Source organism: Mastigoproctus giganteus, chromosome 8 (genome assembly GCF_048544385.1).
Source record: "Mastigoproctus giganteus isolate SK-2022 chromosome 8, ASM4854438v1, whole genome shotgun sequence".
Classification (NCBI taxonomy): domain Eukaryota; kingdom Metazoa; phylum Arthropoda; class Arachnida; order Uropygi; family Thelyphonidae; genus Mastigoproctus; species Mastigoproctus giganteus.
The window spans coordinates 71,188,420-71,200,803 of NC_143582.1; the positions used below are offsets into that span (position 1 = coordinate 71,188,420).

The 12,384-nt window shown below is 40.0% G+C and overlaps 1 protein-coding gene across 1 annotated transcript in view; it reads left to right on the forward strand.

The window, feature by feature from the left end:
• The window catches only part of LOC150081619 (uncharacterized), a 264,024-nt gene that overhangs the window by 216,500 nt on the left and 35,140 nt on the right, over positions 1-12,384 (forward strand). Inside the window, exon 10 of the mRNA XM_090380266.1 lies at positions 10,900-11,035. Within this exon, the coding sequence (XP_090236392.1) occupies positions 10,900-11,035 (136 nt within the window). The remainder of the gene's footprint in view (positions 1-10,899; positions 11,036-12,384) is intronic.

Consider the following 12,384-nt stretch of genomic DNA (forward strand, 5'->3'; position numbering starts at 1 on the left):
AAGAAACCATTTCAGGTTAAATTAGGGATTGAAATTGAAGGAATTTTTGTTTGGAGTTCAATTTTCTTTAAAAATGGGAGAAACATTTAGAAATAGATAAACCAAAATAGTTATCCACTTAACTGTTTGCAAGAAAAGGAATTATACAGAAAATTACACGATTTTAAGCAAATAGTTGTACAAACTGTTTGCATCAAAAGAAATTATACAGAACTTACAAAATTATGCAGATACAAAATATACAAAAATATACAGAATTATATAATTATATAAATAATTATACAAAGAAACTATTACATATTCAGATAAAAAAAAAGGGAGTGGGGAATTAACCATTAAAGTTAATGAATGTGCAGTCCAACAATAAATGTCCAATCTGTTCAAGATATGAACAGGTGTTCAACACAAATTTCAAAAAAATAATGACATAAATTATGTTATTGTCTATGAGATTTCATAATGTTCAAGTTGCAATTAGAATCAAAAGCAATTAAGCAATTAAGGTGGTAAAGAGCATACTTTAATGCAAAATCTAAAGAAAACAAAAGTATTATTTAAATATAAACTTAATCACTATTCACAAAATATGAACATGTTATTGAAATGTTAAATTTCATAGTAAAAAAAAAAAAAAAAAACATATGGAACAAACAGTTGAGATGAATGTTACTGCTTATACAATTTGTGCTACCAGGCTAATAGTAACAAGTAAATTTTTGGATACTTAAAATTAAGAATTTAACAAATTTAGCTTGGTGATGTTCCGAAAGGATTTGGGAATTATGAAGGAATTTAAGAAAGTTAAGTATAGGTATCGATCGCCAAATACAAAATAGGTTTATAATTCATAAATAACTATCCTCTTTTAAGAAAGACAGAGCATGAGAAATTCTGAAAGCACTGAATGAAAGTAGGAGATTAAATGAAGACAGATTCCTGACTGGGAGTAACAGGACCAGTGTTGGACAGTAATCATGAACAAATTTCATTGTAAATAGGGCAAAAGAAAAGAATGTAGGTAGAATCCTTGACAGAACAGCAAAGACAAAGTTCAGAATTGGAAAGATGGAAATAGGCAAACTTAAAATTTAAGGAACTGTTCTGTTAAAAGAGAGCTAATAAAAATGCTGTGAGAAAACCATTTATGACTGTTTTTATTAACGAGTGTAACTTCTGGAATAAATAATTTTATTTTGTAATTAAGCCTTTTTTGGGAATCAGACCAGCAAAGTTGTCCACCCACTGAAGAGAGGCCAATAAGCCTTGAAACGGTGCCATCTGGTGGTGGTATCCGCTGAGAATAAGTAACACTAGTCTTCTCCACTTGTGAAGCGTTACTTATTCGAGGTAGTCCAGTATATGGCAACCGGTTTAAAGGTTCACAATATGAGATATAATTAAAACAATGCCAGTTTGTCTACTTTGGTAGGGGGCTACATATAAGAACGATGCAATTGCAGTAACCCATACGTTAGCTTTACTGTAGTTTAACTTTTCTCCATCAGTATTGAGTGGCACTTTTGACACCTTGTAACAAAGTTCTCACTTCAAGTAGTCATTTCACAACAAAAAATTTTGCGTTGTGAAATCCCTGATATCTAGGCCCTTCAGCATATGAAGCTCATTGGTCTGATTTGGATGAAACTTTATTATCTGTCAACCATTATTCAAAAAAATGGATCTGCTGAAATTGTGTTAAAACATGAAAAAAAAAAATTATCACTTCATTTTGTCTTTCAGAAATCTTAGTTTAATACCTTCTCCCCCCTCCCCATCAGCTTGTCATATTGTGATCTCTTATGTTGTAAGTGCTGACAGTATATACTACCGTAGCACTAGCTTTTGTCATAAAAACCTTCCTCACTGTTAAATCCCTCCTAGCTGAAGGCTGTTCAGGGGTGAAGCATATGCAATAAATTGAATAATAATAATATAATAAATTAAAACAACTATGTTCTCCTGCAGGCTAACAGGAGACTATTTATTCCAAATGTGAATTAAATCAGTGGAATAAAATGCATATTGGCTAGAGTTACAGAAGGCTCTTCCATTGCCTGTAAGAGCATAAAAGTGACCTGAAATATTAGTCATAAGTCTTGACTTGCACATATACATACCTTGTGATAAGTAGATGGTCTAGATCATTCCATTTTTTAAGACTCTAAGGAAGCTGTTATCATCTAGTCAATGCCAAATTTGACAATTAATTGCAAACCATGAAATTAATATAGACCACACCTTGATCCTTTGTGCACAAAATCATTAATCTGGCATCTTGAAGTTGAACTCCTGCTATTTAATGGCTGCATCTAATCAATAAGTTAAAATAGTAAACATCCTGCTGGCCAACGTTTTTTTGTAGTGGGTGAACACTATCATCAGAGTGGCACTGGTAGCAGTGAACATTCATGTTCTGGCACCATTGTGTTTTGGTTTAAATTTGTAATGGTTATAAACATCAGACTTTATTTTCACCTTGATACTGTGTCTGTCTGCTTTTTGTTTCATCCTGATGAGGATATAAATCATTAAAATATTTGGATAGGTTAATGTTTTAGAAATGTCTTACTGTTTGCAAAAACATTTCATATTACTCAGATTCAGCCCTTCAACATGGGTACCTTTATATGGTGAGGGAACCTCCCGGTGATACTGCTGGTTCTCCAGATTAGTATCATTGGGAACCAGTACCCACAGCCTATGTTCCAGGCTAACATTATAGGAATCTGGTGCATTTTCCATGCGCTATGACGTTTGGAAAGAGGGATCCTGGTCACTGGGAACTAGCTTCAACACCACTTTAACCCCTGCTTTGACAAAATGGGTGGCCCTGGATTGGCTTGCCTAGGATCAATCTGGTAAAGTGTAAAGTGTGTTTGGTGTCAAGCGGCACCAGGAGTTTCCTCCATCTCCGCATTGCTTGCATCTGGTAAGGTGTAAGGTGTATTTAGTGTCAGACGGCACCAGGGGTTTCCCCCATCTCCGTGTTGCTTTCATTGTGGGTGTACCAGTTCACTGGGAAATGCCAGAGATTTAAAAGTGTGTGGGCTTTGTATCTGTATGATGTCGTGTACCGTTGTTCATCTGGTCATTTAGCCGCTGGACCCCTGCTGAGGCCCAACGTTGCCCCACCTTCGCCCCGTGGAAGCAGACCAGGAACCCAGTAGTTTTAGTTTCACTCTGGCAGGTCCTGCCACCTAATTTCCTGAGATTTCAGAGGCTAGGACCTAAAAAAAAAAAAAAAAAAAAAAAAAAAAAGCGCGCGCTCTTTTATATGCACGTACGTACAGACAGATACATATATCCATCATTGTCGGTTTGATGATCATTAGGTGAGGGGGATAATGCTTGCATAATAAAGGCTGAAAGAATGGGCGAACGGGAATTTTGACATAATTACGTTTTTGTGTGTGGGACATTCGCTAGCATAAAGATAGAGTGGGTGGGAGACGGAAGATTAGGGGGGTTAAGGCAGGCAACCCCAGAAGTCAGTGAGGCATGTCCATGCCTCACCAGGAGAAAGTAGAGGGCGCCGGGGGGGGGGGGGGGACCGTCCCACCACCGGCGCAGGGGAGGGGGTGGAAAGGCACCAGGCAAGGGAGCCCGGTGAGCTGAAGAACAGATGTTCTTTGGTTATAATGGTAGTGGGTTGTGGGCTGCGGCCATTTGGTTTCTCCTCATCCTCCTCCTTGTGAACAGTACCTGTGCGTAATCCGAGAAGGCTTGATACTCCTCCTTCTTGTCTCTGTGGTAAGTAGTAGATTCTGGTGAGTAAAACACCACGTAGGTCTTCATAGAGCCTGCGGTCATACATTAGGTGCTGCCAGCTCTCCAGCCTCCTGCAAGTGCAAGTTGGATCAACCTGAATCCCAAGTAGAGACAGTTTGGCATTAATTGCTCCGTGTCCAGTTAAGAGGTACGTTGCTTGTAGACCTGGGGAAAACCAGTTGGGTGAGGTTGGGTAGTTTTGTTCAATACTGGGTAGAAATTTCTTTGTGATCTCTCCCTTTTGAGAGTTGCACCACCTTTCCTGCCATGCCTGCTGCAAGTGAGTTTGTATCCTCTTCTTTTCCACATTTCTGTTGCTGGTTAGGTCAATAGTGAACCCCAGAAAAGTCTGTGGGGTGCCTTTGTCTGGGTAGTATAGTAGGCCACGTTGTATGATTTCTAAGTCCAGCGGGAGAGTGCTTGCGAGCACTTGCAGGGCGTGGGTGCTCACCGTGCAGCAAGCGCGAGTGATAGTTAGGAGGATGGATCTGTGAATTTGGTCTGTGATATGTCTGTTTACTGCTGTTGTAGTTTTTTGAAACCATGCGCCGGATGCGTAGGTGACGATCGGAGTGAAGATAGCTTTGTAGAACAGTTTGAGGACTCGCTTTTTCAAGCCCCATTCTTTACGCGTGACCCTGGCAACCATGGCTGCATAGCGTCTTATTTTTTTACGGAGATATTTCAGATGGTCCTGAAATGACAGGTTTTGGTCCAGTATCACGCCTAGGTATTTCAGTTGGTTGGAGAATTTGATTGTTTCCTGTCCAATTTTTATTTGCGTAGGCCGCCTAAGATCAAGGCGTCCCTTTAGTAGGATGGAGTTTGTTTTTGTGGGGGATATTTTGAGTTGAATTCAGTTTGCCCATTCTTGGAGAGTGGTCAGGGCCTGATTTGCGAGGACTTCTAACGCGGCTCTTGAGTTTGCCTGTATCGTCAAAATGAGGTCGTCCGCGAATGCCTGAGATTGTACTTCATTGAGATCGATGTTAAGAAAGGTGTCCAAGACAATATTCCACAATAGTGGGCCAAGGACCGAACCTTGAGGGCAGCCCCGATGGATATGCCTGGAGAGTGTGCCATAGGGAGCGGTGACTTTGATGGTTCTGTTGCTTAGGTAACTTTTGATGGTGTTATAGAGGTTTTCCGGCATGTTGGTTTCGCGCAGCCTCACCAGGACACTTGGCCACCAAAGTGAGTCGAACGCCCCAGCGAAGTCCATGGCTATCACTAGGAAGTACTTTGTATTACATCTGTTTACTTTGGTCAGGAGGTGAGTTAAGGCGTCCACGACGGAGGTTCCCCGTCTGAAGCCGAATTGGTTTGCTGAGGCCAGGCCTGCCTCATCATAGTAATGTTGGATACGTGTGTAAAGTAGTCGTTCAAATAGCTTACTGATAACTGTCAAAAGTGCAATGGGCCGGTAGGAGTCCGGAAGGTGTGGTGGTTTTGTTGGATTCTTTAGGATGAGTTTAACGTTTGCCATCTTCCAGGAATTCGGGAAGGTACCTTCTCTGAGACAGAGGTTATATAGGTTTAGTAGTAAGTTCGGAGCGTACTCTACCGTTTTTTGGATAATTTCGGGTTCCAGAAGGTCCAGTCCAGGGCATCTATTTCTCTTTATTTGGTCTGATGCATTGCTGATCTCTTCCATGGTGAAAGGGTGCTCTTTTGTTGCCGTTTGATGAGTCTCGTTGGCCTGGAAAACTCGACTCTGTTCTGTTGTCATTGTTTGTATCTCTGGATGAAAGGCAGCGTCAAGGATATTGTTGATGGTGTGTTCCCAAGTGATAGTCAAGTATCCTTCAGGTGTTTTAGTGGCTTCAACTACTTCCCCTCTGGGAAATTTGTTGGTGCGAGCTTGTATACAAGTTCCCAAGGGTCCTTGTTTCCAGTGGTGGAGACCAGGCGCTCCCAGGATTGGTTTTTGCTTTCTCTAATTTGTGCTGTATAGGCGTTTCTCGCCTCTTTGTAGCTCTGTCATAGGGTTTCAATTTCCGCCATCGGCCAGGAGTGCCTGGCTTGCTGGAAGGCCTTTCTTCTTTCCTGTGCCTCCTTCCTGAGTCGCTGGAGGTTTTGATTCCACCAGGGCACTTTCCCTGGTGTTGGATTTTTCTTCCTGATGGCTGTGTCGCTGGCTTGTTTTATGATTTCAGTAGTTTTAATTTGGAGGATTCTTGGGTCCTCGATATGTTGGAGTTCTCTCTGTCGTTGTTGTATGCTATTCCGTAGGGTGGTCTGGAAGAGTTCCCAGTCTGCCTTTGCTATGGCATATCTATGGGCGGTTTGTCTGTTCACAGGTACTGTGGCCAGTGATTTGTTTAGACCGAACGTAATGGCGCGATTATCAGACGTTGTCCAGGCCTCACGGACGGTCCAATTGGAAATGTTGTTGGCAGCATTCCTCGTTGCCATGGTGACGTCTATAGTGGCCTCCCATAATGTGTTGCAGAATGTAGGCAGATTGTTGGGTAAGTTTAGTACAGTTAATGTTGAGGTTGCCAGGAACTCTTCCAACTTGGTCCCATTTCTGGTACCCTGTCTATCTGGGGTATGGCTGTGCCACATTGGCGACCGGCAGTTGACGTCTGCTCCCACGATGATTTTTGCATTTGGGAGTATATCACTAGCCAGACTTAGGTACCTTACTGCGAAGTCGATGTCCTCACCCGGACGGCAGTAAAGGGCTATGACATAAAACGCGCCCAAGGCTGTGGTGAGCTGGGCACATGCAGCCCAAGATGTGCATAGCTGAGTGATTTTGGTCACCGTTATATCTGGGTTTCTTACCAAGATTGCTGCCCATGGGGTGTCATCCCCCGTTTGGACTACTTTGTATGTTATGGGATAGCCCCTGACAGCCTTCATATGTACATATGGTTCTTGTAATATTACTACATCAATGTTTTCTTCTTCCGCCTTCTTGCGGATTTGGTCGGCGACCGCCTTCTTGCGGATTTGGTCGGCGACCGCCTTGACTCTATGTGCATTTATCTGCAACCTCTGTGATGTTATATTTTTTAGGATGTGTTCCCATAGTTGAGTCTTGATTGCAATAAACTCTTTGCTTTCAGGTATATAGGACATTGACCATCTCTGATTGAATGTGCGCTATCTAACTTTAAACTCTTGCAGTTTGCACAGGTTAGGTCGGTGTTTTTGTTTGGGCAGTCACGGAAGGCATGACCTTTTGCCGAACAATGCCCGCACGTGGGAATTGTCTGGGTGCATGTGTGGGTTGTATGCCCAAATTTGCAGTACCTGTAGCATTTGGGCACAGTCACATGCTCCCGAAAGCGGTGACTGCCCCATTTAACAGAGATTCTGTTCTGGGTGCTTAAAGCCCTCCATGCCACGGGCGCGAGCTCAACAACCCAGTTTTGGCAGCTTCCATCCCTTGACTTGGTTATGTACTTGGGCGTCACTAGGTCTTCCTTATTCCTGTCCGGAAATATAGCCTGTAGATTTCTTTGGAATAGCTCCTCTGATAGTTGATCTGGGGTAAGGTCTTTGGCCAGGTCGTATATTATGATTGAAGGGCCTCGGTTTTTGGGCGCAGCAGTGGTTAGTCCTAGTTCAGGTATTTTCGGATTTTCTATTATTCTTTGTGCTTCCTTTCTTGTTTCCATTTCTATCAGTAGTCCGACGTTCCTTGTTTTCCTTACGGTCTTTATTCTTGTTGTCTTAAATTCTTCCTTTAGGTTAGTCATTATTTGGGATTTGAATTGTTCACTGGACTGGTTGTCGTGGAGTTTTGTTGGTCATAGGACCACTAAGTGTGGTTGTTTAGGTAGGATCTTTCTTTTGGGTTCGGGTGCTTTGCCGGCCACTATCGAGTCACTCGCTGGTGTCCTCAGCGCTTGTGCATACGATGGAGCGCGCTGTAGCATTTGTTTGTCTCCATCCATGTTTCGTGCTTCCAATATTGCCTCTGCCTTCTGTAGTTGGCCGAATGTGTTCATTAAGATGGCTTCGAGTTTATTCCATTGGTGTACGATTTCTGCTCGTAGTACGGATGTTATTTTGCTGCAGTTTTCCTTCATCAGATTTTCTAAGGCCGTTCGCAGCAGTAGTGTTTGCTCTGGAATGGTTCCCTTTGGTAGTGTTGGATCGAGTTTAGCATTTTCTGAAGGCTTGGGTTTGTCATCTGTCCCTCCTGGGTGTTCATGCTGATCCTTTATTTGGCTGGTACTCCGGGTTTTCCGGTCAGATTTTGGTACTGCTCCATTTTTGTTTTTTCTTTTGGCAATTGGTCTTGCATCTGGTAGTGGGTTTGCCTGCAAGGGTCAATGCAATGCCCCTACCCTCATGGTCTGAGGGACAGAATTCAGACTGGCACTGTTGCATGGATAGCCCTTGCATTCCACTCCTGAGTGCATTGATTGCTTGCTGGTTGGTGGATGTCCCATTTGGGGTTCCATAGTTGGTATGGAGCTCAGGCACTGAACCAAAATAAAAAACAAAACTCGTGAATCCTGATAATCAAAACTTTTATTCTGGACCCCATCACGGTCCCTACCAGATAGCAGTGACATTGACAATAATGCTACCACAGCAACAAAAAGATCCAGAACAGAGGAGGTATCAGGACCTACACCATGCTTCTTGATAATCCATTCTAGTTGCAAAAAGCACATAGTAAAGATGCCACCTTTCTTTATACAGAAGGGGTTAGAAGGATTGGCAGGCTCTTTTAAATTAGTAAAATTGCTACTTTTTGACTTTTTAATCAAAACCAAAATTGATAAGCATATGGAACAGCTTCTTTGAGCCACTTCTGTTTGGGGGAATTTTGATTAGTTACCCCCATAAGACACTTAATTCATCTCATGCTGTGATCTCTGAATAGGATCTTCTTGAAGGGGGTGAAGAAGAGATCTCTTCTGAACTTAAGCCACAAGGAGTGAAAGCTATAAAAAGAATATTTGTGCGCTGAGATGGGAATCTAGTACTTGCTAGACACCTCATCCTTACTATCAGCTGGCCAATATCTGATTCCATTACAGGTGGTACATGCGCACTGCCCTGCCCATTAAAGCCATATGTACTGAATCCTTTAATTTCAAGTGTCTGTCATGGTGCCTTGCATGTACTTCATGTGGTGCAAAGGACCACAAAATTATAAGATGTTCAGCTAGAAAACCTGTATGGAGCAACTGCCAAGGAGAACACCTTATGTATTCAAGAGCATGCCAACAGTGGAACGAGGAAAAAGAGATACAAAGGCTCAAGGTAGAACTGAACATAACCTATATCAGGAGGCAAAGAAAGCAGCAAAGCCAATAATCAGAAATAAGCCAATATGTGCTGAGAAAGTTGTAGGGAAACATTCTATTGGAATGCAAACTGATAAGAAAGAGAAGAAATGAACACAGGACAGTGCCCTTTCTTTCCAGAGAGAGAGAGAGAGAGAGAGAGAGAGAGAGAGAGAGAGAGAGAGAGAATCTGAGGACTGAGAAAAAAAAAAACACCTCTCAGCTGTTTGGAAGCTAACAGATGGATCCAGAAAATTAAATAATGACCACATTCAAGTTCATCCATGTTATTGATGTGGATTCCGTAAGCGAAAGCCTGATTTTGCTTACAGAAGACATACTTTAAGGCAGTTGAGGACCCTTGTTCACACTGACTTCACTCCAACCATTATAAACTTTTATTATATATAAAAAAAAATAATAAATTAGAGTTGTCTTGTATTAAGATAATAAAAAAATGAAATAAAATAAGTAAAATGAATAGTACAATTATACCAGATAAAACTGATAAAATAAGATAACTGTCTGTACAATAAAAATGAAATACAATGAAATAAAATAAAACAATGTCGATAAAACACTGGATAAAAGCAATAAAACACCGATAAAAGTGATAAAATAGCAAAGCTTTTACCGAGGCATCCGCCTCCTTTTTCAACAGTGAAGCTTAATGTACAGACATCCTTAAATATCAGCAGGCTCACGGTTGATATCATGTGTTTCTACAGGAGCATGGGCAGTAAAATGAGCCACTGTAACCAGAAATGCCTCGGAAGTGTGCCAGGTGGAACCGTTCATTCTGTCTAAGAACCACAGCTTTGAAGAGGGGATGATGTGGACTCCCTTTTCTCTTTTAATAGTGTTACTCTCAGAGGAGCAAATTCGCACACTCTTGAGCCACTTTCGGTCCCAAAATATGTGTGCCTGGTCGACGATAACAGCTTCGTCAGGAGAAATTTGATGGTTCTCCTCCCAAAAATGCTCTGCCACAGGAGACCTTCCATAATCCGCAGTCTTTATCATGCTGATATACTCCCCCATATGATCTTTAAACTGACGCTTTGTTTCACCAACATAACATTCCCCACAATCCGGGTGTTTTATCTCACATACAACCCCACTTACACATTCTATAGGTATGGGGTCCTTAACCCTTGACACAACTGTGTGAAAACTCTTCCCAAGAAGGATGGTATGGTAAAATATATGTCCACTTCAATACTGGTGCATTAAATTTATTCGAGATCAAGCCTTTTCTTTTATAAATCAGATTTGTGGAGGTCCTCAAAAATCATTTTTTTCTTTTTTCCCTTCCAGAATATAATTTTTTATTTATTATTATTATTTTTTTTATCTTCTTCGTTGTTGGTAATATGCATGATGAATACAGAAATTCCATCCAAGGCATTTTACAAAATGTTATTAGTGCATATATGAGGGCAGAGAAATTTTTATTCCATTAAAAACTCTGTTAAAAATTAATAACTAGGATTCAAAAATATTTTATTTACACACTTTCATTTGTATGAGGTTGTTATTCTTGTACACATAATATTCTAAAAATTAGACTATATATCAGATAATATGTATGATTAATGCATAATATTAAAAAGAATATTTTGCTATCATAATTATTTTAAGAATTAGAGCAAGATTCAAGAATATTTTATTTGTGAATATTTTATACTTGTCTATGTAATAGACTATACAAATATATCAGATACTTTAAAAATATGCATGATTATTGGTTAATAAAGAGAAAAGAGAAGGCAAAATATGGCTATTTCTGTTTTGTAAGTAGACAATATAATTTCATTGTTTTTAGTGAACTCTTTACTGTGTATATTTTATATATATATATAATTTTTTTATGTAGCTTTAAACAGTCAACTTGTATTGATGCTGAACTGCAGCACAACATTAGACCTGTACAGTTAGCACAAAATAAAGCAGTTTCTGAGTGTGAGACAGGAGGTTCTTCCAGTGTTGAAAGGAATTCACAAATAGTAAAGGTTAGATGAGCAAAATATCTTATTAGACCTTTTGCCATTGCAAGAGACCAAGTTACTTTTTTGCTTCTCTATTATTGCTTCAGTTGTTATTGATAAATTGGCTTTATTATATTCAGATTAAAAATTCATTGCTAAAGCGAAAAAGGAAATCATATTTACCCAGTTCTAATAATTTTTGTTTCTGGTCTAGAGTTGTGAATGTTATAATTACATTAATTTATAGGATGATTTGTGAATCAGAATATTGAACAAAAATTACTTTTCATTCAAGAGTGTATTAAATATATATAAAATCTTTATTGTAAACAAAAGTGTTATATATAATATACCCTTCAGCAGCAATGCCAGGGGGTTTACATTGGTTGGTGGATAATAATACCCTTGGGGACGGAGCCACATCAAGAATTTGGGTTCATCTCCCAGATGCTATGAAATAACTTTTATTATTTATGTATATATTTGTACAGACATTATACATTATTACATATACTTTATACATTATGAAATTGCCTATGTTTAATGTGCAGTTTGACTCGATAAGATTAGACCACCATGGATATGTCTTTGGTATTTCTCATCCTTGGAAAATTTGTAGAGGTTGCCATTAATTGTTTCGATTGTAGTGTCTTTGGGAGAAAACAATCACAAAGAACTAGTCTATTAAGGTGGGCTATAATTGTGGGAGCTGACTTCAGTCTGGGTTGAGGGATTCTCCTACCACAGCTCCCAGATGTTTGGCTCTGAGATCATTCAGTTAGTCATTTTGGCAGTTGGAACAAGGTGTCTTTCCAGTACCAGAAATGGCAGTCTGCCAAAGTTTCATGAGGTTGCCATTGCAGTTGTTTTTTGCTGGGGTGGAACAATGTTTGTGAGTAATCCAATGAACAAGCCAATATTCAGCAGAGTACATGTGCTTGATATTGGTGGGAGTGGCAGATGCCCAAATTTCTGAGTAATATAATGTGGCAAAGTATACAGACATATATATGTACTGCCAAGTCACATTCAGAACCACTAGTTGGCAGTGATCACAGTGTACTGATGTGGGATTTATTTAAAGATATAATTACCATCAGGGGTAAAGGAAAGGATTTTTGCATCTGTAAAGGTGAGTAAAGTGGTCTCAGACAGTTTTCAAATTCTGTACAGTGGGATCAACTGACGATGTTACCAACAGTAAATTCTAAGTGGGAAGCATTCAAGGAATTAATCGTGGAAGCTACTAAAAGTTTCATACCTATTAAGAAATATTGTTCAAGGTTTAGGTCTAAATGGTTATCATATAAACTAATGAGACTTGTGACAGAGAAGAAAAATGCATGGGATGCATATATATAGATTATCAAGCG